The following is a 26,897-nucleotide window of genomic DNA, read 5'->3' as shown; positions in this document are numbered from 1 at the left end:
TTGCATTTTGGTATCAGGAGCACATGATGTGCGAAGAGGTGGCACGAAGTATGTATGGTACGTACCCAATTCTGGCCCGAATTTTACATTTTCGTATCAGGAGAATATGATACTCGAAGAAGTGGCATAACTTTTAATTGAATATTGATACTTACCTCTTGTATCAGGTAAACATGATGAGCGAAGAGGTATCATATTTTTTATTCGCGAAACTTACCTTTTGTATCAGGCGATCATGATATTCGAAGAGGTGGAACAAGTTTTAATTTTAGCTCGAAACTTAACTTTTGTATCTGGATTCACTTTATCAAAGAGGAGGGGTGCCAGAGAAAGGAGGGAAATTAAAGGGAAATGTGCTAGGAAATGAATAGAAGTGAAGGGAACTGTCGGAAGTTGTTAGGAGATTTTAGAGGGTGATGGGAGTTGTTGGAGGATTTTGGGAGATGTTAGAGAGTGTTAGGAGGTGTTAGAAGGTATTAGGGAGCGTCAGGAAATGTCAGGAAGTGTAGGAGATGTTAGGTGGTGTTGGAAGGTATGAGGAGTTGTTAGGAGATGTTAGAGGTTCTGTTTCAGTTGCGAAGGAAGCTTTTAGCCATAGGTTACAGACTCTATACAGATGTATAGCAGATGTATTAACTAAATTTTTAATTTGTTTAATTTGTAGAGTCACCGATAGGAAAGGAGCCCTCATCCCTCTGACGTCCAACGATAATATATTAATATTTATTTACATAATTTATAATCTGTAGAAGCATACGATGAATGTTTGCGTTATACAACTTTCCTATACTTCAAATAATTGTTTCCTTAGCAAATGCAGTTATTGCTTTTAATATATTAAGCTTAATATTAAGCTAATTATTAAGTTAATTGTAAGCTGTCTGAACAATAAAACATACGTTTAAATTATATATTTTTGTCTAATTGCTTTCCATACTAACATATCTTCTCCCATTTCTCACTTACGATTAAGTTAAAGACTAAATTTCAGTATATGAATTGTTTTCTAACTTTTTGCAAACAATTTAACCGCCTCAGCACTGTTGATATAAGGTTTAGATCAATGACAACATTCAAAAATGATTTTCCATACGATATTGATTGTTATTAAATAATTATGAACGTTTTCCAAGAGCGTTCCTCGAGTTAGTAATCACGAGAAGTTCAAGTAGGGGTACAGAGTGAGTGCGAGAGAAAGAGAAACATGTGCGATAAGGATAGCTATCGATTTTGTTTTTAAATTGATAATATATATGCTTGGAATCCACGTATGACATATAGCTATCATTCGTGACCGGCGACCGACTCGCCATCTCGCGGCCAAACACCCGAAGCTCGAGTGCGTGTGTAAGAGAGGGAAAGGAATATGTAAGACAAGGATAGAGTGAGTGCAGGAAAAGAGAGAGAAAGGTACATCAAAGACAAGGATAGAGTTAGTGCAGGAAAAGAGAGAGAAAGATATATATAAGACAAGGATACAGTGAGCGTGAGGGAAAGAGAGAGAAAGGAACATGTGCGACAAGGATAGCGATTGTGGTGGCGCCATCTACTAACAGAACGCTCAAGCTTGTCATGAAATAGTTCCACCGTTTCGCCGCTAGATGGCGCCAGCTACTTAAATTCTCAAAAACGTAATAAAACCGAAAATTCTTATTACAGGTAAATTTTGTAATGCTTCATGAGCATTCTCGTTAACATTCATTGTTTAATAACATAAATTAATGAATTAATTTACATGTAAACGTATGGTAAAAGGTTGGCGCCATCTAGCGGCGAAATGATGGAACTATTTCTCGACAAGCTTGAGCGTTCTGTTAGTAGATGGCGCCACCGCAATCGCTATCCTTGTCGCACACGTTCCCTTCTCTCTCTTTCGCTCACTCTATCCTTGACTTTCATGTTCCTTTCTCTCTCTCTTTTCCTCACGCTCGTTGTATCCTTGTCTTATATATATATACACCTTTCTCTCTCTTTCCCTCACGCTCGCTGTATCTTTGTCTTCTATATACCTTTCTCTATCTTTCCCTGAGCTCACTCTATCCTTGTCTTACATATTCCTTTCCCTCTCTTACACACGCACTCGAGATTTTTTTTATTAAATATCATAATCTAATAATAATTTAAGTAATTCATTATAGAAAATATATCGTTATTAATACTTTCTGTATTTAAGTTTTGTTTTGACTAGCCAGTGGGGAAAGAACCACTTTAAATTGGATTTTTTGTTTTTAGTTATTGTAATCATGTATCGTATCAAAGTCAACGCATGCCTACTACACATACAACTATATCTTTGTAATTAGAGGGAGGAAGATCAAACTAATTGGTCGATTAAAATAGTTCTCTGATACAATAACTGTACTTAAAAATTGTAATAAAATTATTGTTAATAATTAAGCGACTTTAGAAAAGGTTTTTAATGTTAGAGTTTTATATTAGAATAAACGACCTCGTTATTTTCTTTAAATAAATAAAGGATACTGTTTCTTAAAATCCGGACCGGATTTTGTTTCTTAAAACTTTATAACAGTTCATCGCATAGTTTCTTTATAAATATTTACCGATAATGCCTCTGTTTCCGGTGCGGTTACAGTATCGCGCCAGTTTAACTGTTAAGTACATATTGAAATTATCTACATTACGTATCGTCTTCGCGAAACTAAAATTTAACTCGCAGAGAAGTCGGAAGAACTGCACTCTAGGCGTTCTCCGGACAACCCAATTTATATTTATTTCGATATATGAATTAAGGTTAACATGCGTGATAACTATATTCTATATATTACATTTAAGACACTTCCGAATGCAATTTTCGCGAATTGCAGAATATCATCTTCGTTCGGTACAGGGATGGGCAAAATTTATTTAAAATATAAATGGGATATTACAGAGATGGGCAACATTTTGTTCAAATAATTAGCGTTCGACCACTCGAACGAATATAAAATACAAGTGGATTTCAGTATTTGGTCGAAATAGAATAATATGCTCCTCTAAGAAGAAAAAGCCTGGAAATTATGCCAGGACAAGACGCTAGCGCCGCGATCGTGGCGTCTAGTATTACGAGATCTAAAAAAAGTGTCGTCTATTGGTGGGTGCACCGTCTTTTTTCAAAGACACGTGACCAGCGCATCCTTATTCGACTCTGCAGCAAAACGGTCACGATTTTTTGTCCCGACGCTAGACGCATTAGTTTTTTTGTTCCCAATTGACGTATCCGGCGGAGTACAATGCTAGCACTATGTTCAAAGTATAGCGGCAACTATTAATAAACGCAGGTTCTACCGTCCAATAATTCAGATTGTTCCAAGAAAATACGATCGTAACGAATTCTCGTCATCGATCGTCGACAAACTGAGAACTGGAGATCATATTTATCGCGGTGAATACGAGCTCGGCCGTGATCGACGGGAGCATCCGTCATGGTGCTCGACGCGTCGAGAAGGCAAAATCAATCGTTAAAAACATGACGAATTTATTTATTAGACGATGCTGCAACCGTTGTTTTGGTGACGCATTTTACCACTCTTCGACATGGTGAAGCCGGGGCAGCATTGGTCCTGTTGCGTAAGCGACTGCGCGTTGCTGTTGTCGCTATGAAATCCCGCGCTGTGTCCCTTGCCTTTCTTACAGAATACATCCTTCTCGCGTTTGGGGACGTCCAAGTCGGCCAAAGATGCTCTGTCGTCGCGCGGTTCCGTGGATGCCGAGCTCGAGCTAGCCTTCACGTTTATCTCCAGCTTCGTGTGCATCCCAGGCGATGGATTCTCGGCACGCGGGGACAAACTATCCCTGTGCTGTCTAAAATGTTCCTCTGTGTCGTTCAGAAGGGAATTATACATGTCCATGTTCCTGGTGATCACCGCTCCCATAGAGTTCGATCTGCAGTCTGCAAAATTTACCGTATGGGTGGATCAACTGGAGATTATAAAATATACCACTACACACATAATACTTATATAGTTACATTATAATAATATATGTTGTATGATCTGTGTCGTCAAAAATATAGGTTTCCCTTTTAAAAAAAAAGAAGTGCAGCTTCATTTTTCTGATGCACCGATGCACAAAAGCGAATAAAATTATTTGCATGTTATGCACCATCCGAAACCATTTAACTTTCGCTTATAACATTTGTTTCTATTCCCAACCGTTTAGGATATATTTAATAAATACGATAAATTCTCATCTCAGCCATCGTTATAAGCTACAGTTAAAAGGATTGTTCGTACTGTCGAAATATATTTAAACATTAAAAAGACGAACGCTCTTTCATTTAGACGCCTGGTACAATTATTTTTAACAAGTCTGTATTATTAACGAGCGACATTTTGATAAATAATTATTGACCTACCCCTCGTGTCGGTGTTCTTCGTGGGTGAATTAGCGACTGATCTCCGAGCAACATCCTGAAATGTGATGGGCGAATAGATCCTCCTTTCTTCTGGAAGAAATGACGAGTCGGGGAGGGTTGGAGAAACCATCTTGGAACCTCGTCTAGACGACGTGTCTAAACAATGTTGACTGTCGAACATAGTCGACGCTGTGAAGCCGGAGGAGGTACCCGCTGAAACTCGCTTCTCGATGTTTCTTGTGTGCCACTGAGGCGGTTCTTGAATAGTAATCCCCTTTGTCGATAATGACCTGTGCTCCCTTTTCTCCAGCCAATAGGTTTTCATCGTCCCTAAAATATAAATATGTCAGTTTACACATTGCAGGACTATAAACTACTTCTGACAGAAGATGATTAAAGCCTTAATTTATGCGCGTCAAACGATTTGTCAGACGAACAAAATCACGATCTTCCGTACCTTTGCCCTTCACCTCTATCTCCCCTCGTTCTTTCACTTTGTACGAAGGCGACAATAGTTCCCGCGTGGACTGCGATATGTGAATTTGCATCGCCTGACTGGTCGCCTCCATACGCGATGCCGTGTTCACTGAATCACCAAACAGACAATATCGTGGCATTTTTAAGCCAACAATGCCAGCCACCACAGCACCGCTGTGAATACCAACTCGTATCTGAAGATGGAGACCTGGAAGCGAAGACAGAAAATTGTATTTAAATCGCTCGCAAGAACGAATCGGTTACATACTCTGGACGAATGAATTAGTTTGTCTTGCAATTTTTTCAGAAATTTCATGGAGATCCTATTACCGAGGTAAGGTTGCCAAAAATTAGCGGACTTTTGCCCTGAACTCCAACAAGTAAAATAATTGAAAAGCAGAGTTGTAAATTACAAAATTTCAATCGTTACAACTGTTCTACTGTTTCAAATTTGGAAATGGTGCTGAATTTGATCTCGGTCTTTTTAACATCGCATCGCTTTGTTAAAATGAAAATATATGGAATTTATTTAAAAACTGTAAGACAACTATTATCTCGGATAACACGGAGAGGAGCTTTCGTAACTAAAAAGTTAGCCGTCAATGTACTATAATTACACTCACGTTTAGAACATTTTCCTGCAGTCCTACCTGTAGAACGATCTTTAAGGTCCGTGATCGCTTCGACCATGTCGAGTGCCATGTCGCAAACGCGATCCGCGTGATCGTTTTCTTTCACTGGTGCTCCGGACACTACCATGTAAGCATCACCGATTGTTTCCACCTAAAGGAAGAAAATGGCATTCAGGAATTTGTATATAAAAGAAATCGGAACGTTCATATCCTACGTAAACAGAATAATTGAAATGTATTTGAAGGAATAGATACATAGTTTGTTAGTCTCCTGAATAACTTCATTCTTAGGACTATATTGTAGTATTAGGTATATTAGAATCTCAAAATAATACACCGCTTTGGGAATTGAGTTGTTCGCTAGACAAAGAACCATCCATTCCTCCAATTACATTTACGAACATCAAGAGCAAACTGAGGAGAATACTCATGTATTGAGATTAATTGAATCGTGTTAAAAAAAATAATTCTAAAAGAACATGATTCTTGTAAGGAAAACATGAGGAGGACAAACGTGCCTCTAATTTAAATTCAATTTGAGATGGATCATTGGATAGCAAATTGAAAGAAATAGTATGGGTCAAGGTTTTTTCTGTATTATTATCATTATTATTAAATGACAAATTTTTGATTGAATGATTTATCTCAAGTTGACTTTGGTTTAAAGGCGCATTTTTCTCCCTTATACGGCTATACCCTTTTTGCGTTGTTTTCTAAAGAAAGCAAGTGTATGGGTGTGAGGACAAATAAATGCTAACTCTTACTACCTAAGAATACCTTATACACCCGGTTCCTTTCAGTTAACGTGTCGAAAAGGGAATACATAGCATTTAGCATGGACACCACTTCCATCGGTGTGATCCTGCTGCAGATTTCGGTGAACGTGACTACGTCCGAAAATAAAATCGAAACGCTGTCAAACATCTGAAACAGTCCACGATGGGAAGTAAAACATACCAATTAATTACAGTCAAATCATTCGTAATCGTTCCTTATCATTAATGATCATTTTAGGGGGCTATGCTAGTCTGATTGCTTAAAAATATCGAATGTCCAGCTTTCAGAATTTTATTATCTTTGTCAGTACTTGGTATTAGTAAACGTAAAGTATCAAGCCAGTCGCGAATGCGTTAAAATATTTGAATAATGCTTACCTCGCAGGTGTCAATGGGACTCTCTCCATTTCTCAGACGATCCGCTACTTGTTTTGGTATCATCTGATAAAGTAGCTCGTCCGTGCGTTTCATTTCTTCATCCAGCTTTCTCATCGACTCCTCCAGCTTTTTGCTCTTCAGCTGCTCCTGGTCCAGGGCTAGTTTCAATTCCACCGATTGCTGGGTACCAGCTAGCATCAGATCCCTGTAACATGCAACCGTTCCCTTATGTAGATTATACAAAACTGTCTGAACGTCTGCGTTAGAGACAAAAGATTGGGAATATTCTCATTCGATAGCATCTTCTTTTCTTCTTCAAGATGTTCTATTTCTGTTCGATAGATTGACGGGCTGCATTAACCAGCAACAAACTTTTGTAACTGAATGGTGGGTAAATATTTCTATCTAAATTGGTGTTATGAATAATTAAATGTGGAGACAGAGAATTTCTTCAGAGAACTTCTATACCTAATAATTGTCAACTACACTAACGATAAAGTAATACTACGGTAAAAAGTAACTTGCTGGAAATAAATTGAAAGAATTCAGGGGAATTAAAGAATATAACGAACTATACCGTACCTGCTGAAATCGTGCATAGAGAGATCGTTTATGTAGAGGCCTGTCGCGATCAAAGCATTCAAATCTGGCATGACGGGAGTACCGAGATACATCATCATCTTCCAGTTATCCATGTAGATCATCTGACCTGAGGAATATTAACAAGTTATTAGTAAAATCTATTGTAGGATAAGTATATTTGTATCGATCTCTGTACGGATTCTGTACGGATTCATGAAAAATCAAATTTAATACAGGTAAATTTAAAAAATACCTTTTAATCTTAAAGTTCTGTCGTCCACGGAGTCGAGCTCGTCGCTCAAAAAGATCTCGTTTCTCTGCCGGTCGGATGGCCGTTCCGTGAGAATTGGTTCGACGGTCACCAGTTCAAAGATGTTGTTCGTTCTGTTCAGAATCTGCAATGCATACGTTATTTCGAGCAACGAAATTACTTAAGGAATGTAAAATACAGAAACACTTTTCCACAATTCTTCTTTGTAATTGAGCCTGATATTAGTCTTCGATTCTTAACCGTTTTAATGCAAAAGAAAAAAATTAAAATTATCAAGAATTATTTAAACTAAACTGATACTTAAAAAAAAAAATAAAATGTTGATATTTGGAAGGAGTTGGCTTACCGAGTGAAACTTGAATGCAATGAGCGGTCTGACGAGGTCGAAAAAGTGCGTGATTTTTTTACCGACGAGATCGGGTAATATTACCATCAACGAGTTTCCGATACTTCTTACGATCATGTCTGACCTAGAAAAAAAACCAATAGCACGTCCCACGTAAAAATTAAGAAATTACAAAAAAATGTACCGTTATAGCGACATGCGTCAGGAAATTTATTTAATCATAACTATGGAATTAATCTAGGTTTAGGGAGATTTCATATCAGACTTCTATTACCGTAATAATTCTATCATTAGTACAATCGATTTGCAAGACTAGTTAGAAAGTTTAGGCGAAAATAAATTTGGAGTCGAGATAGGAAATCGCCACGAAAAAATTGAATTTTTATTTAACACGTTGATCGCTACGTCACCCACGTATGGTTGACAAGGATTTACACTGAGGAATAAATAAATTAATTCTGAAAGTGAGATGTTGAAAAAAAAAAATGAATTTTGATAGAATTAGTAAATTCTAAAGGGATCGTAAAAATAAGTACTTCCATAGATGTTAAATTATGTCATTTCTAATTGCATAGAAACGCAATTTTAGCTGCATAGAAATTTTCACGATTATTAGCCTGGCAGCCGACGTGTTAACGAATACTGTGTAAACAGTTCCCTATCCTTTATTCGTTACTCGAAATTTTGATATTCTGATTTTTATCTACTACATTTTCTATTATATGTACGTGTTATATTTATTTTCCATCGCGAACAAAAATTTCGTCCATCTTGATCAACTAATCTACCTACCCAAAAACGATGCAAAAAGGGAATATTTCGAACAGGACCGATGCACCAATGGGCAGATGCTTCTCCTCGCGGGTCATCGCCAGCGAGGCTTGCGTGAAAGCTCTGTTATCAAAGGTGAGCTGAAAAGTGACGTGCACGGTGTCGAAAAGGACCTCCTCGCGCACCAGCTCGATCTGTAATTCCTTGTGATAAAAATGACGAGCCACCTCTCTTATCTGGCCCATCGTGTAATAAACGAAACCACGTCGTTTGCTCCTGTAATGGAGGGTCAGGCCTGCAATAGAAGAAAATGAAAGTGTATTCAAATCAGTTGTGTCCATCCATTACTTATGAGAATAAATCTCCTTTAACCAACGTGATACAATTTTTAAGCATACAACGTTACACATTATTTTACATTTACATATTTGTGTTTACAATTTGAATATATTTTGTAAATGAACGTCAATGATAATATAATATAATCTAAATTCATAAAATGTACTATATATATTATTTTATAAATTCTTATATTTGTTTCTTTATTCGTAAGAAATTCATGAATATATTAATATTTCATATACATTTATATTTTATATAATAATACATACTATATTTTATGCATTTAGATTATATTATAAAGTATAATAAGAAATTATAAAATATTAATGTATAAAATATATATTAATATTTTATAAGTTTAGGTATAGAAATGCAACGTATGCAACGAACATTATCATGAATGTTTTTCGACGATTGTTTACCTTGCCGCGTTTCATTCTCGCAAATAAAGGAAGGTGCTCTCATCCTCGGGTAGGAAAACTTGAGATATTCGTGTAAATTGTCCAATCCATTAAGGAAATCTCTTACGTGACGTCCAAGTACTGAAAGCACACGATCGTAACCGTACTGGCCAACGAATCCTACGAAGTGTACACCCATCTGATCGAAAAATTCTTTCTCCGTTATGCCAAGTACCTGCGATATGAGCGAAGATATGTATTCAATTGAATAGGGACAGGCGTATCACAAACAAATATGTTTATCGGTACAAAATACAGACACTAGTTGAAAGTCTCAATGAAATATATAACTGGCTATAGTTTCGTGTAATTTCTGTGATTTTGTAATTGCTCATTTCTAACAAATATATTATAAATCACAGTTCGAGTGGTCAACTAACTTTGAGTATTTAGGATATTATTAGTCGGATAGTTAATATTTACAAGTAAAACTCGTATTGATACATATAAAAATTTGTTATACAATTTTCAGGATTTTTAAGAAAATCGAGAACTTTCACGAAAATTATACAATGAAACGAAATTAATTTCATGAACACCACCGTGAATCCAAATAAAACTCAATATTTAGTCGCTCGTTTTATACACGTGATGCATTTTGTAAAATTATTTCGATGGTAAGTTAGTTGTGATCAATTTCATTCGTGGAAGTTTCATTAATAATATACATATTTAAGTTGAAATTTTGAAGAATTGATGAGGTAAATGATTCTGTGATGTTCATAGATGAATGTTACTCGCAATTAATGATGCGCACGAGACGAGATAAATCTCGATCTCGTCTCGATTTCGAGATCGTCATCGTCGCGTTCGTGTCGCGATCTCAATGTAACTTCACCCTCTTAGTTCGAATAATTGTTTGGTAGAGTCAGACATAGACTTTGGAAATCGAAGGGAATTTTCTTTTCCTTTGATTTTCATAGTTACGTACTTAGTATTAAGCTGTATGTATACTCTATGTAAGGGGAGATAGAAGGAAGTTTGATTCCTTCTATCTCTGGGTCTCCAGTCGCAGCAACCTCCACGTAGTGAGACCTGGTAATCGGTATTATTCATGACCAAGTATTGTTCGTCACGAATAATACCGAGCTAATGGCTGCGAACTTGTAATAAGATCTTTAGATATAGAAAGTGTAAAGTGTAAAGTGTAAAATGTAAAGTGAGGTTGGATTTACAGTAGCAGGGACAGCAAAATATCTAGTATATAATTAGTTTACAGAAAAATTCATTTTTATAAATTATGTATTAACATTAATACATTTTTATTGGAAAATTCGAGAATAAAGTAAGAAATGAAGAGTGTTTAATTGTGGTACTCTCGAAGAAGGTGTTTTATACGAAAAGAATAAATCTTGATTAGAGGCGATGCTCACCTGAATAGCTTTCTTTGCTAATCTCGGTATAAGATTCTCAGGATAAACCTGATGAACACTGAAACTGGGTTGATCCACGGATGCCTGCCGTCGAATCTCTTCCCATCTATCTTCTCCGTAGACCTGACGTATGTACTCGGACAAGTTCTCTAATATTAGGCCGTACATCTTTGATAATTTTCTCTCGCTTCCTGCCACAAAAGAGAAACACACTTCAGAAGTAGATTTAGTTTGTTTTGTTCCAAGCAAGATTTTTAATATCCTCCACAATTATTCTTTATAATATCTCATTATCACAAAGAATATCGATATTGCTTGATTTTATCTATTATTTATAATAGAAATGGAAATGAATATTATTATATAACATTTGAATATTTTGTACAGCAAAACTAGCTACTCAAACTATTTGTTTAATTGCTGCGAAGGGAGACGATATGGAAATGTAAAAAATCATCTCTCGATATATATTATTTTTTAAAAAGTAAATAATTTAGAATCTCCATCCGACTATTTCTTATTACAGAACGAAAATTCTTACGTGAATGAAATCCACAAAAATTGATTATATAAAGTTTTGTGACATTTTACCAGTCTGTATGTGTATAATGATTCAGCATGGAATTAGGATGAAACGCTTGTCAGATATGAGCGCAGAGCGTTTGATTTATTTTCGAAATGTTTTAAATTTCAAATCTGTCAGGTTAATCTTCTTGAAATACTCGATGCATCGTGTGCAAGAAGCGACGGATATTCGGAACGGAGATCACTCGAAGCGGAGAATTTTAAATCTTTTGAAAACGACTTTTATTACAACGTAATAAAATTAATAATTATGATATATAATTATAAAATACGCATTAAATATTAAGAAGATGAGTAAGAACTCTATAGTTGTTGTCTCTCCTAGAATCAATGAAATATCGATTGATGCAGCGATCAGAAAATTATAAAGAACTTATGTTTCATTTATGAAGTCTTTATGATAACAAATTGAAGATATAATAAATAGACGTGTGAGAAAAGTTTTATGAAGAGAAATTAAAAATCTTTTTAAATTCCTATTTAAATTCATAGTCATTGTTAAAATCATTTATCATAATCAATTCGTATTTATATTACTATTATTTTGTATCGAACATGTATGGTGTCGTTAACGTACACGGTTTATATCAAAGTTTTTCGGCAAGAGTCTTTAGAATTTTGTCTTTTAAAAAAATACATATGGTACCGTAAATATACGACTTTTTTTTTTAAATTTTAAATAAAAATGTACATGATTACAATTATACAATTATCTGGACTGAGGTACTTTGTTAATAAAAAGTAGAATTCTAAAGACTTATTGGAGATCCTTCGGATAAATTTGTACGCTAATACATTATTTATAAATCAGTGCTAAGTGAATTGAAGAGGAAGTTGGACTAATGTGAACAAGGCCACCTAATGAGTCTTTAATCGGCCGAAGGGCTGCACGATAGAGTTTACTAAAATCGACATGAATTATTTCTGTAATATGACCCCGATGAATAATAATTTAGCGAGGTTTGGTGGTCTTGTAGGTCGAACTGTCGATTCCCCACGGTTGATCTATCATACGTCTAGTTAATTTTATTAGTTGGTTTCATAGATATACATGATTGGATAGGATTTGGTTGTCCTGTATTCTACTAAATAGTCTCTCAAGGAAGGAGAGAAAAATCAGACTAATAGTAGTTTGTAGTAATTATAGTTTATATGTAACGTGACAGGCACTTTATTGATAAATTAAAGTATTAAGTTTATTATTGGGTGTGTTTAATTATTGAATTTTAGTATGAAGTTTATTATTACGCGTATTTTATTAGGTTGTCCAGAAAGTTCGTGCCAATTTTTAAGAAAACTTCAAAGGCACATTTGAATTGTAATATACATATATTTATTGAATTACATAGGTACCATTTTGCTCCACAACCTTTCCACCTTTTAAGGGATGTACATATATATGTTATTTGTTTTCAGCCATTTCGACATATTCAGACCTGCACCACCTATCAAAAATCGGCATGGACATTCTGGACAACCCAATATTATTGAATTTCAATATTAAATTTATCATTCGGTTCATTGTTAAGTACGAAGTAGCTTGGTACGAATATTTAAACAAATTTCAATCTTATCGCCTAAGTAGTTCATAAATTACTTCTACTAGTAGTCGACTACTCAAATTCTTAACCAATCTAAATAATACCCTAAGAAGATTCATTCCTACTTGGCGAACAATTAGTCAATCCACCCCTACCTCTTACAGAGGACGAAGCACTTGGCACGAATCTTTAAAAATGCTTCGTTCTCATCTCCCAATTACTTCACGCAAAATTCTACTGTAGTTTCCTACTCAATTATTTCTACTACCCAAATAATTCCACAAGAAGACTTACCCCTACTTCGCACACAGTTAGTCAATCCACCCCTATTTCTCTCACAGAGGACAAACCGTCTATTACGAATATTTCAAATAACTCTATGTTCTTATCCCAAGAATCAGTTTACATAAAATAGTATCGTAGTTGGTTACTTAAATTCGTCTACTATTTAAAAAGTACCTCGAGAAGACTCACCCCTACTTAGCCCACACTTGGCCAATTCACCTCTACTTCTCCTACAGAACGAAACACTAAGTACCTATACGTTTTTTCAAACACTTGGACCCTGCCTCCCAAATAATTCATATAAATATGCATTGCATTGTAACTACTCAAATACTTCTACCACCCCCCATAATTCCACGAGAGGACTCATCCCCGCTCGGCGCACGATTAACCGATCCACCCCCGGCTTCCCATAAAGGACCGTCTGGCACGAATCTTTTGTCGAAACGCTTCTGTTCGCTATTTGTACCTGAAAACGACACGCGACGGTAGTTGCGATTTATTCCAGATCGTATGTACTGTCTCGCCGGCGACGCGGCACGACGCGTCTTTACCATAACCGACGAAAATAACTCAAGATCAAGGAGTTTCGTGCAGAACGATCTTTCCCCCGAGCCTCGCGCGGCCACTCCGCGGACGATTTTGACCGCTTTCAGATGCTCGTCGCGTTTTTTGATTATGATGATCACTGACCCCGCGCACCAAAAGGACGAGGTCTTGCCCGACGTTTTTGCCTGAATTAAAATCAAGCGTCCATATAAGTAAGTGCGCGAGTTATTATTAGACCGTTCACAATTTCGCTCACGTGTGCACCTTCGCCGATGCGATATACGCGGCTAGATTCGCCCACGGATGAAAAACGAGAGTCCTGGGGCTCGGTCGGCTCGATTTTCCAACTGTTCGTTGGAGGGGTGTTTTGGTTCGAACGACTGTAACCGATTTTCTAGAATTTTTGTTTGTCGAAATGCCAAGGAAAATTGAAACGAGGCTTTCCCGTAACGTTAAATAATTCTGATACTACTCGTTTGTATTTTTTCATTCGCCATTTTTTCTTTCTTTTGTTTTTTTGTATAGATTTAACGTAGCATCGACAATCTTAAACGTGATTATTAGCGACGACTGTTAGGAGTGGAAAATGTGGAGTGGTTAAATCTTGTTATCTACTAATGGGTATTTAACGAAAGAGAAGACTAAATATGTCAGTTATTAAAATAAATATTTGTCTAGCTGCACCAAATCGTACTTTCAATTTGAATGCAATTAGTGATTGTGCTATACTAATAATAGAGAACAGCTGGAAAAGAGAAATTTATCTATAACGACACTAACTGAAAACGACGTATCGCGAAGCGAAGAAAATTCATGGTAATTTTCCAAAAAAAATCCGAACCAGTTTCGACATAGTTTCGATTTCGAAATTTCAATTACTGTCCGGATAACGAATTACGATGTCAAGAAAAACATCAAAAATTCGACGAATTCGCTACTCGAGTCTACAGAATTATTCAATCAACTCGCCGCATCTCACACACGGCCTACTTTATTCGAGTGCATTAAGTTTTGCAATACTCTGCAATAAATACACCAAGAGGAGTCCTCTCCTAGAGAGAGGTTTCTATTTGGCAACATACTTCTGCAACTGACTTTTTATTGTTGTATCGCTGACATAATAATTAACGAGGTATCGTTTTTTAATGACGTTCGAATTGAACGTACGATTTGGAACGGCTAGACAAATATTTATTCAAATATTTATTCAATAGCAGATTCAAAATAATTTTGTAAGAATTAATGGTAATTTAAGTTTAGTAGTAATATTATAACAAATATGCAGATCAAATAATCGAATTGTGTAGATTTTCTGTTGTTTCGATTAATTCTAGAGTTTATTAGTTTATGGAATTTTATGACTGAAAGGGGATAATTAAAAATTTCTCATTTTAGATTATAATGCCTGTTTTACCCAAAGTAATCTTAATAGATGTATTAAAAAGTAATCGACTACCATTGATTGTTCGTATTCGAGATAATTGGCTGATATTAGTACAAATGGTGAGTTATCGTTGTACGGAGGCCTAAAGCATATGGAACACGTCACTATAGGGGTTGAATAGTACCAGAAAGCGTTAACTGGTTTCATTTCGTGCAATTAACTTCGCCGAATACGCCGAGAGATAATATTTTGATAATTTATAATATTTTCGTATTCATCACGCGAATATTTTTTTAATCCTAGTCGCATGGTGAAATACATTTCCCTAACTCTAGCGATCGTGATTGAGTAAAATTAGAACTTTTTTAAACTGGACGAGTGTACCCAGTATTACACAGAATTTTTCTTTTTTAATATCGATTTCTTTAAAAGCGGTTAATTTTGGCCCGTTTCACCCTTTTTCGCCAAACAGGATGTTTCAGTTAAAGCAATGTGGTTAAATATTTAATGAAGCCACCAAAAAAATGATTTTTCAGAAGATATTTAGCACAAACGAAGATACTATAGGAAACAAATAATTTTGTTGTAAGCCAAGTGTTGAAGATTTAAGAAAAAAATTAATTTTTTTTAAAGTTTAATATTATTCATAGTTTTATTTTAAAATTATTATTATCACGAATATTATTATCATTAACAAGTAATATTATTATGAAGACAATTGTAGAATACCAGACTTTTATCTACGCGCACGTACTCTCGAAGCATTTTTTCAATAATCTCAAAACTGTGTTCCACAAATTAATTTTATTAACCGTCTAAATTGTCAAAATAATTTTGTCGCGTAAGAAGTGACCTCATATTTCGAACACCTCCGCTTCTGAGGGGTACGCTCGGTAGAAATGGCCTCCGATTAGTAGAATCAGATCAGCGAGGTGCATTCTACCAATCGGAAGCCTTGCACCTCGCGTGTGTCAGTGATAAGATCAACGTCTCTCAACCTTTTTGGATCGAACGTCCATTTTAATTTTCAAGATCTTTCAATAGCATGATAATTCCTCTAAAAATATGGGTTAAGTTTGATTTAGGCATTAGTAAGTAGTATTTACTACAATTTTAATCGTATTCTGTATATATATATAGGTATAATTGATATATGTTAAAGAGTAAATACATTTCTAAAAGTAATCGCTGTTTATTTCAGCGTTAAAATCGGAACGAACTGTTTTGTCAATCTAACGCATAACTCTATCTTAGTATTAGAACAGTGAATGTACCAGTTTTCATACCTGAAGCGTCCCAACGACAAGGTGGCAGCAAGAAAATAGCGTTCATCCGCTGTCACAGTGTTGTTAACAGTTACGACAGGCACAAGAAGGATCTGTGTCACAACATTGAAAGCATTTGAACAATATCAACCACGTTGCCTACGTTACCACCCCTCACACTACCCATATTTACCCCCCAAGATTCCCTATCTACGGTATCACCAGCACCGAAACATGAAACCGCTCGAGCAACCATGGAAAGAATAAAATGTAAAACAGTTCGCCACTCACGTTTCGTTATACGTTCCCGCAACAAGTTACAGCATTGTCGCAACGGAACAATCGACGATCCTGCGCTCGGTCTCCGTCTTTCGCGGGTAAAATGTCTAACGATCGGTGAATTCGGAACCGCGCGTATCTCGCGAACGCATCTGCAACTTCTATTTATACGATCGGCTAGGCGGACGACCGTGGAGTCACTAGAAAAATATCCTGAAATAAATACTCCCCCCCCACCCCTATTAATGATTTTGCCCTAACGAGCACTATCGTGGACCTTCCAGTTCGATGAGCGAAACCTCTACTCGATCGAGATATCCGAAGGTATCGCGGCCCTGCTCTCTTCGTGGTTGATACTGATTCTTCCGGGTGTTAACCTTTTGCACTCGAGAGCTGACTCTCGGTCATCGCTAGGTTTGATGCATCGAAACGACCAACAATAACGTTTCTTTAGGTTTCATTTCTTTGAAAGTCCAAGTGTCGATAAAATAATTGTCGGCGAGGGTAAAGGTGACCTGATTAAGCTTAGCATTCGTGACAACAGAATGCTAAGAAAGTATTTCGAGTTGCTAATAGATACCAGAAAGAAAAGCCTCGAGTGCAAAGAGTTAAGACCTGTTCTTTGGATTAGATACCACGACGTTTCGTCAGCGTCGCAGTTGGCTTCTTCAGAAATATTGCCTATATATATGAGCTAGCATTAAAAAAAAAAAATTATTCTTTTCTTTTTCTTTCTCTTTAGGCAATAATGAGTTTCATGCCTATGTAATATACATAATTATAACTTCGAAATTCGACCTGGAATTTTTGCATGCTATAAAATAATTTCTCTAATAATTTATGTACGTATATATGTATAATCTATATGTGTGTGTATTTATTCCTCTTCGTAGTCAATATAATTTTACTGACTAATACAAATTAATGGGATCAGTTTCCCTGCTTTAAGAAAAATACTCATGTACATATACAATGAGTTCTGATGATGAGCTTGTTTTCATCGGAAGTATTTTTTTTTAGGAGAATTAGAAAAATATTTAGATTAACTATTATTATCGATTAAATTATTTTAAAGTAAATTTAAACACGTCTTTCAAATGTTCTACTTTTATTTAAGTTTAATAAACTTTTACATAATTTAATCAATAATTATTACTCATTTAATGACTTATTAGAAAAATTGCCTTATAGTATATGTATATGATTAGGTATATCACTATTGTTTCCTTTCAATTTTGCATTCGCTACTTCAATATTTTTCAAAGCTTTCAACAACAGGGCTGCAATCCCACGATACTCCTGTTACTTACCGAATGCTCTGCATTAATATTTCGTTCGCTTTTTATTTACATTTTTGCATCACATACAATAATGTTAAGGCGTGTCTTGAATACTTGTTTCTTTCAAGATCGCATCAGAAATGTATCCCAATGACACATGTCGGCCACGTATCAACGACATCGAAATGATTCTCGCAATAACCTCAACTAATCATTGTTTAAACTTAGAGTCATTGCTTCATTGAAACCCAAATTCTGTTAAAAAAATCTTAAAAAATGAAATAAGTTCCTTTTCATAAAAAGAAATTAAAATTGTACGTTTAGGCTACGTTGAAGACGATCGGTAAGTGTACGAAAGTATTCGAATGAAATGAGCAATTCAAATCTAGTCAAAAAGGGATCTATTTATACAGGGTGTTTCATTTAAAACGGAACGATTAAATCTTACGAGGGAGTGAAGCTATTAAACAAATATTTTTACAAAAATTGCTTAGAACAAAAGACGAAATTATCTGAAGTAAATAATTCGCTGTAAGTGAAACGACAGAGGAGATTTAAGAAACAAATTCATTTTGTCTTGAACAAGATGTTCTTAAACAAACTTCTGAATTATTATTAAACGTGAAATCGTACTGATATAAATAATCATAGTAGTGCTGGATGTTAGGGTTACATTGATGGTAAATTGAAATTGAGATTGCAAATTCTGTATCAAAGAAGTTTAGAAAATAGAAGACAGCCTATCGTTTCTGTATACAGTAGTTGACGAATAAATTGTGAGTTCTTTGCTTCTTTGCGAAGATCAACCCCAATGCTCCAATTAGGAAGTTTAAGGGAGTATTCGTAGGGAAACGAGCTGCCTCGACTGATATTTGGGGGCTGTATATTTTCGTGCAACTTCTAACACTGACTCGAATTACAGAGATATAAATTTAAAAGTGAACATCTGTAGTCGTTATAGTAAAATATATGAAAAGAAATATTGAATCGAAAAATGTATACCATTAGGTGGTCGATATTTCTTGAATAAAATTGTATTTAATAAAAATTTCAACGATTGATTTTTCTCTGAGTCGTTTCAAAATAAATAAAATTTAAAATTACATGAAATGATATGCAATCATATACGTTATATGAAATCATATAGAATCATATGTCATATAAATAGAAAAAGTGTTACTTTTCTAATTATCCAACCTATTTGATGCCAATAAGCATCCTATTGATACATGTATAGAAAAATCCTGTCGAATACATTTGCGTGCACATGCCCGTCGAATACTGTCTTGTTTTGATACAACCTATTGTTACGTGATCAACATTTTTATACGTGACACGAATTAAAATACCTCGATGGCTCCGAAATCGTTATTTTATTTAAAAAATCTAAAAAAAAAGTTATCTTTTCGTTATTCAAAAGACGTATAAGAAAACCCCAAAAAACAGATTTCCCACTGAGTCAATCGTTTTGAAAAAAAAAAAGTATTGTCGAATAACGGTACAAAAACAGTATTCGTTGCACGTTACAATTTTCTTGTAATAACTTTTTACGAATGAATTATTGTATATCAACCTTCTTTTGTAGCGAGTGATTAGGTTTTATTTGTAGGGGTGCGAATTCGTATAACTTGAATTACGACTAATGTGTCTGTTTTACGTTAAAAAAATACATTGTTGAATAAAGCTGTGATTTCCACGCATCCAAGATCCCTTCCTCTCTTTTACTATTATTCTAAGATGGTGCACGTGGGGCACGACTCGAAAAATTTGGAAAAACACTCTACCAAAGCAAATATAATTCGAATAAAAATAGTTTCGTTCCCCTAACACCTGTAATAGGACCACTGTACTCGTAGATATATGTATTACAGATTTTGAAGTTTTTTATGGGATATGTATTACAGAAAACCACGGTACCCAACCTGTTCCTATCTACCAGGACATTTTTACGTAATTTTTATGTTAGTGATAAATGGTTATCCTTTATACGTTCAATAATTTCATACATCTTTGCATTCGCATTAAGAAAAAGACGGACATAGATAGGGTACCACGGTTTCTTTCTCTTTCTAACGGTGGGTCTCCCCTACTCTACAGTAACAACATCATGTTTCGAAACTAAACGAAATTGGGAGTTCGCGTTTGGAACAAAACGAATTTGGGAACCCCGTCCGATAAGTAACGATGAATAATTTCTAATTATGGACGGGCTTTCCTCCTTAATTTACTACCATGTTAAAATGGGGGCACGATACTCGAAAAATTTTGAAAAATGCTCTACTGAACCAAATTTAATCGGACTAAAAGTAGATGGGAAAAATAGTTTCGTTTGTCTAGCACCTGTAATCGAAGCGCTGCGCCCCGATGCAAAACGACAGGAGACTCGCGTTTGGAACAAAACGAATTTGGGTACCCCGTCGGATAAGTAACGATGAATAATTACCAGTCAAGGACTTCCAGAACGAATCGTCCAACAATAACGGCAATGTCACTTCACTTGCGTCACTCGTTACGGAAGCTGGCGGTCGGATTAGACGCACCAGTTGCGCTCGCGCGCACACAAACGAATTTCTCGGGTACCGCGATGAAAATCTCGGTGACGCCTCGAGGCGAACGTACAGCCACGAAGGGGGGCCGCTGTTAGAGCACCGCGTTACACATTTCGCGAAACCGTCGAATCACGTGTCCTGCGGGACAGTGCCGTGTACGGAATAGCCGGACGGCCAGGATCTCCCTCTTTTTCCGTCTTATCCTGCTCATCCCCCGTGCCCTGCCCTCATCCATCCCTCCCTTCCTTCTTTCCTAGCCTGCCTGAGAGCCATTTACAGCAGACGTCAGAAGTCGCAGATGTCAGTGATTTTTCGGAAATATCGCGTTGCTTCTCGGACCAACTCGCGCTGACTAAAAAAAAAAAAAAAATTGTTGGGCGCTACGATTTTCTAGTAAGAATTTGTTCTGGAGGGATTGTACATCGAGGCTCCCTTGTAGTGGTACACGTTTCTTGTTACTTGGAGGAATAAAATAGCATTTGATTCGAATAAAAGGTGACAACCCTAATGACTATTCATTTTCTAATTTTCATTTTTAACTATACGAATTTTCCTTGCTACTTATATTTGTAACATTTATTAATTTTGTAATAGTGCTTTTGAAATTGTAATAATTTCTAAAGAACGCGTGTACTGTTCTTAGAAAAATAGTAAAGATTTGTCGAACGTTACCAATTCTTTTGTAATAGCTTTCTGTAGATTAATTATATATGTATGTTGACCCTCTTCTGTAGCGGTGTACAACGTTTTTCATTACTTGGACGCATAAAACGATATTTTATTCGAATAAAAAATTGTCCTCGGTAATTATTCTATTTCTAGTTTCGATTCTTCACTATATGAACATTTCTTCCTGTTCGGATTTATAACTTTCAATATTTTTCTAAGGGTGTCTTTAGAACCATAATAATTTAGAAAACGATATATTTAAATCCTAAATCTTTCGTTACGAAGAAATACATATACCATTTTTGCAAAAACAGTATCGTTGCACGTTCTAATTTTCTTGTAATAACTTTCTATAAATGAATGATTGTATATTAATCCTACGCATTCACTTAATTCTAGCTTTGCATTACTTTCCATTTAGATACTTGTTTTCATAATTTACGCAATAGAGATTAATCTATTGGGGCCCACTGCCCCCCTTATAGCTCGGGTACCTCGGGATTGCTAAACCCGTGCCGTAGCTACAATCAATCATAGCTATAGCCCCTGAGGGTAAAAATTTGAAGAGAAACAATAGAAAAGAACTATTATTATAAAGAGGAATTTTATAATGTTAATTTTATTCTTACCGTCAGTTACTTTTATACCTTCAAGACTGTTTCACATTTTCGTGCAATAATTTTCAAGGTGGTACGGGAGAAATCATTTGTTAGCGATTTTTAGAAGGGTCGCGTCGCTTCTGGAAAACTCTGACATAAAGAATAAGAATGTCGTCGGCTATTGAAACTTTCCAACAAAAGTTCTGCGTTGCGTTTGAAGTTTAACGGGCCAGGTGGAGGGGGGAGAACATAATTCCAGAATCGGAAAGAGAACGAAGAGTTGTAGTAGCCTGATATTTTTTAGAAACGCGCTTCTTCTTGAAGTGAACTCCGACGCACCGAGAATAATGAGGAAAACGATCCTCTGCGTCTCGCGATAAAAAATTCACGTTGCGTTCGAGGAAACTTTTCTTCCGACGTTATGCCAAAATCGAGGAAAGGAGACCAAAAACTTCTGACAGTATTAAAGAGTAAGATTTTTTGTTTCAACTTCACGCTGCTTCCGGATAATTCTCAAACGTGTATAAGCAAAGGTTAAAGTAATTATTTAATATACGTATATTTGAAATAGAATTTTTCCGAAAGGAATGATGTGCAGGATATTTTCATGTATTAAAAGACACAATGTAGGAAGGAAACTTTTGTCATATGGAAGTTTCTATAAATGCGTTCCGAACAATCTAGTAGCATCTGTCTCCGCCATACAATACCCTGCCCCGAGTCACAAATTACTAGATCTGTAGTATTTGTGCCCTACATTGTGAAAAAAGAGTGAGCAATTGATCTCCGTCAATTGTTCGCATATTTTATATATCATTAATTTGTAAATTAACAAGGTGAAAAATATTAAACTTTTCTTTTTCAGATTTTATGTACATTGGTAAGATAATAATACAATCGACGGTTGAGAGTTGTTATAATAGTATTTGTTATATAACAATGTATATAAGAGCACAAACACAAATAATAGAACCAAGTATCGCTGTTTAGACTGATATTAAAATTTTCATTATAACAATTGAAAAGTATCAATTATAATTTTAAAGATATGTAACAATTAAAAAAGGAAAGTGTAACATTATTTTAAATAATCATTTTACCGATTACCTACATAAATACATAATATTGTGCTCGCAAGGTCTACGGTAATTTTATTTCATAAATGTCTGAAATTTCTAAAAAAGAAAATTGCAATTCTTAATATTAAATATACTGAATTTCTCCTTATTGTCCCAGTTTTCTCTCTTAATTTTCTCGAAGCCTGCAATTTAGCATATCCTATTGCTAATAAGACCCTTAAGGGCACGTGTTGCAGCCATCTGACCAGCTCGTGCGTCCTCGTCGTTACTGGATACGGTTATAATTGTCCTGGTATACTTAATGCACGTTCAAGCAAATTAGACGACATCGAAATACTCACTGTATTGTGCTCTAAATTGATATTAAGTCCAATGGGGGAGGACGACTGCCGTTTCTGGACGAGCGTGCGCCATGTGGACGTAACGGGAGACGTTCTACTTTCTGTAACGTCTATAATTTACCGAGTGGTTTCAAAAGGGCGATTGAAAAACTATGTAGTTCGCATCGACTGCAACAGAACTACAACAACAGGGAGGAAAACATTATCGCGTGCATCGCGATTATTTATGCGGTTATAGAATAACAATTATGGTTACTTATTATAAGATTAATAATCAATGTTCATAGTGATAATATTCACCATACTATCAGTGCAAACAATGCCTTGTGATATTTTTTTCAAAATTGTCTCAAAAAGAACTTATCTGTCCCAATAATTCTATTATTCATCCCTTGTCTCGAAATAATTAATAATTCAGATATTCAGTGATACGTTTATAATAATATACAACCATACTACTAATACCAAAAATTCCTCCTGACATTCCTTTAGACGTAGCCCAAACAGAAGAATTCTTCCGTTTCCCTCTAATCATCAACTAAATTAATCATTCAAATTCTATACTTAATAAATGTATCTAATAAAATCATCTACACTTATTATACTATAACATCCATCATACTACTCGTCCGAAAATTTTCTTTAATGTTTCTTCATACATAGCTTAAAGAAGAATAATTCTTCTACTCTATAAAAGCAACCCTCTATCCTCGAACAAATAATAATTAAGAACCTACAGTATTATACTTGTATCTATTATATTGGTATTATTTACCACCGCTACAAAAGTTCCCCTCCCTTTGCATACTAATTACCATGAATGATTACTATAAATGCTAATTACTTTGCACACTAAATACTACGTCGAATTGTCTTCCCCATGAATAAATAATTCAAACCCTAACAAATGTAACCACCCTTGTTACATTTGTCTCCCGTAGTACCGATCCAAAGATTACATAAAAAAATTTCCTTCTAAAGAGGAAGGTAAACCTCCCTCCTCCTTTATCCCGCAGGGAACCTGGAGCACGTGTGTACAGGATTACCGACGGTCGGGCTTTCGAAACACATTTCCCGAAGCGTGTGTACATATAGTGACACGGAAAAATCCATTTGTCAGCGTGGACGACGACTCTGATCGATCTCTGGACGCGATTCATCACGCAATATTCAGTCATACGAACCGTCGGCTGATCCACGTGACGTCGACGCGACAAGAAGTTCAGGGGATGCAGCAGGTGTTGGAACGAATCCAGCTCCACACAACAGAACCACTTTCACGTTAACCGAGCTAGTTTCCTGTGTGTGAACATACAAACAGCCAGCTGGAGCGCATACTCGGGATCAATCCCGAAGGAAACCGTGCGCGGACACGAATCTCCTGGATGCGTGACGTACACGCGAGTTAAAACAGCCCTGATCGAACCCATTCCCTTGACGGGTTTCAACGTTAATCGACGTCCTTTTCCCGTTCCTTCGACGCTTATTATCGGTGGATGATCGAAATTTCATTTGGAATTAAAATTACACTGTTAGTAGGAGGAACATGTAGATTATATGAGACGTTCATGCGACTCCGCTTGCTTTTTGTTGTACATGTAAATATGTAAATATATAAACTGCAAAATAAATATATAAATGCAATTAAAATTACACTGTTAGTATGAGAAACATGTAGATTATACGAGAAGTTCAAATATTCATGCGACTCCGTTTCTATCGCTATAGAATCTGAATTATTATTATTGTATATAAATATTCAAGACAAGGGAAAAAGAATTCTTTATACCGATAGTATTATGAATAATAAGTACGCATATAAACATTACTGAACATCCATTACATCACTTGTAATTATTATTATACATTAATATTCAAGATTAGGGATGAACACAAGAATTTTAGGAACAAGAGGAACCTAGAAATAAAATTGCTTTTTATTACTAACAGCCTCGACTCTTTCTATACGTCATCCACGAAAAATGACGCGTGCACGTACAGCAAACGCCAACGGTGCACGTTTTCAATTCTACTGACGCGCGGAATTAATTAAATTTCTATCGAACGTTGTCACAACGAATTTTTCTATCTACGAAATATTCGTGCACGCAAAACTCTAAGCAAAACTAGAGACGAACTCTACCGTTTCATTAAGGAAAATTAAAAGTGACACGCTTACCTCATCCCATTTCACTTCGGACTCCTTTCCAGTAACTAGAATATCAAACTTCCTGAACAAACTGCATTACTCCGAGGCATTAAGTTTAAGAGATACATTGTTCGCTTGAACCACTACGAGACAGGCATCTGCTATCACATACGAGCCGCTCATTGCTCGTAAAGAGACGGAAAAGTTTTCGTCAGAAGCGGACGTCACTGACAAACCATCGTGATTTCACGCACAGTTATTTTCGGTGAGTTCACCTATCGCAGGTGCCAATAAAAACGAATAAAATTCAATGAATAAACAATACAAGTGGTTTAAACTAATACACTGATTCGGAGGAAAAAAAAAAGTTTGCTTTTGATCATTTTAAACAGAGGCGAGCAAAGATCACTCTATAAAACGCGAAGATGAGAACCCGTCTCTACAAAATATAAATAAAGTTACTGTAAATTAGACGTTTCACTTAAAAGAGCAAAGATCTATATATAAAATTTAAATCATTTTATAAACATTTGCAGTTAAATACACTGAATTGCATCTACTATACTATTCACTTGTATTCGTTCGTACTGGAACATGACCCGTGGAAGATCGATAAGATCCATACTTTGCGATTTTACAAACGCACGAGTTGAACGATAACTAGAATTTATTTAAAATAACAAAAAAAAAAGAAAGAAAAAACTCCTGTGATGTATAAATGACCGACATGGCAGACCATACAGAGTTTCTGACTTCTGTTATTATTTTTATTTCTACTTCTGTCGCGTAATTGTTCGACGGTGAGCTACTCGTGTGACAAAACGATCGACGAAAGGCCATGGACTATCGGTGTCCGTCGACAAAATCGGTCACGTTTACTGGCCAACGATACGAGACGCCACTGTCTACATAGAAGGTCACTGTTTCCTGCTATTAACCAGCAAACTCGATCGGAAAGTCAGGCGATGATGTACGTCGCTCATATAATAAGCCGATATACCATGAGCGACTACCAACGAGCCACGGCGGACGTAAATCGTTGGGGGAAACGTAAGCAAGTCCGCCGGGCGGACTTGCATTTGCATGCAGCGTAACGCAGCCCCGTAGAAAGTGAAATGGTAATGGGTTTTGGTTATTCTTGATCGCGCCGGTGCCCACTTCAACGATCCACGTACGACTACGTCAATCATTCAGAAACTATCTTGGCTGTATTAATAGACTTACAATTAAACCATAATGAATCAAATCTTGGGATTTCCTTACGAACGCATTGATTGTATGCAGACGCTACCACTATTGGATTCTGTAAGAATTAGAAAAAGTACCTAAAGAAACGTTAGAAGGAATTTTTAGCACTGACTGTATGGTAAATATTGTTATAAATAAAATAAATACATTTGTAATTATTCACATGCATTTAGGCTGTACAGAAAAGCCGGTAGAACGTCATATCTTCTACTTTTATTTATGTAGTATACTATTGGATTTCATTTATTATAGTACACTATTTGAATAGTATAATTGTAATATATATTTTTATATATCTTTAGTAGCGGGAACATTTGATTTCGAATGACACT

General features: G+C 35.9%; 1 protein-coding gene across 3 annotated transcripts; it reads right to left on the bottom strand.

The window, feature by feature from the left end:
- Positions 1-2,161: 2,161 nt before the first annotated feature.
- On the bottom strand, positions 2,162-26,751 carry LOC128876561 (soluble guanylate cyclase 88E). 3 transcript variants are annotated; one of them, XM_054123028.1, is made up of 15 exons: positions 25,348-26,751; positions 16,664-16,851; positions 16,394-16,485; positions 10,764-10,954; positions 9,352-9,565; positions 8,609-8,882; positions 7,817-7,940; positions 7,453-7,594; positions 7,200-7,326; positions 6,618-6,822; positions 6,241-6,387; positions 5,482-5,614; positions 4,812-5,039; positions 4,355-4,684; positions 2,162-3,889 (listed from the first exon to the last, which is right to left on the bottom strand). In XM_054123028.1, the coding sequence occupies exons 3-15, from the start codon at positions 16,437-16,439 to the stop codon at positions 3,483-3,485; spliced, it is 2,568 nt and encodes an 855-aa protein (XP_053979003.1). In that variant the 5' UTR covers positions 16,440-16,485; positions 16,664-16,851; positions 25,348-26,751; the 3' UTR covers positions 2,162-3,482. The 3 variants fall into 3 exon arrangements, with proteins under 3 accessions (XP_053979003.1, XP_053979004.1, XP_053979005.1); XM_054123029.1 differs by lacking the exons at positions 16,394-16,485; positions 16,664-16,851 and having other exon boundaries at positions 5,455-5,614; XM_054123030.1 differs by lacking the exons at positions 16,394-16,485; positions 16,664-16,851; positions 25,348-26,751 and adding an exon at positions 24,353-25,329 and having other exon boundaries at positions 5,455-5,614.
- Positions 26,752-26,897: the final 146 nt, after the last annotated feature.

The sequence above is a fragment of the Hylaeus volcanicus genome, chromosome 5, assembly GCF_026283585.1.
Source record: "Hylaeus volcanicus isolate JK05 chromosome 5, UHH_iyHylVolc1.0_haploid, whole genome shotgun sequence".
NCBI lineage: Eukaryota > Metazoa > Arthropoda > Insecta > Hymenoptera > Colletidae > Hylaeus > Hylaeus volcanicus.
Note: the sequence above shows the minus strand (reverse complement) of the source record. Positions and strands in the feature narration are given on the sequence as shown.

Bases quoted from the DNA above. Each gene is read 5' to 3' on its own strand.
- LOC128876561 (XM_054123028.1), bottom strand. From the start codon at position 16,439: ATGAACGCTATTTTCTTGCTGCCACCTTGTCGTTGGGACGCTTCAG. The intron at 8,883-9,351 runs GTAAACAATCGT...CTTCTATTGCAG, and splicing joins CGAGAATGAAACGCGGCAAG to GCCTGACCCTCCATTACAGG. The intron at 5,615-6,240 runs GTATTCTTAGGT...TTCTTCCTTTAG, and splicing joins AAAGGAACCGGGTGTATAAG to GTGGAAACAATCGGTGATGC.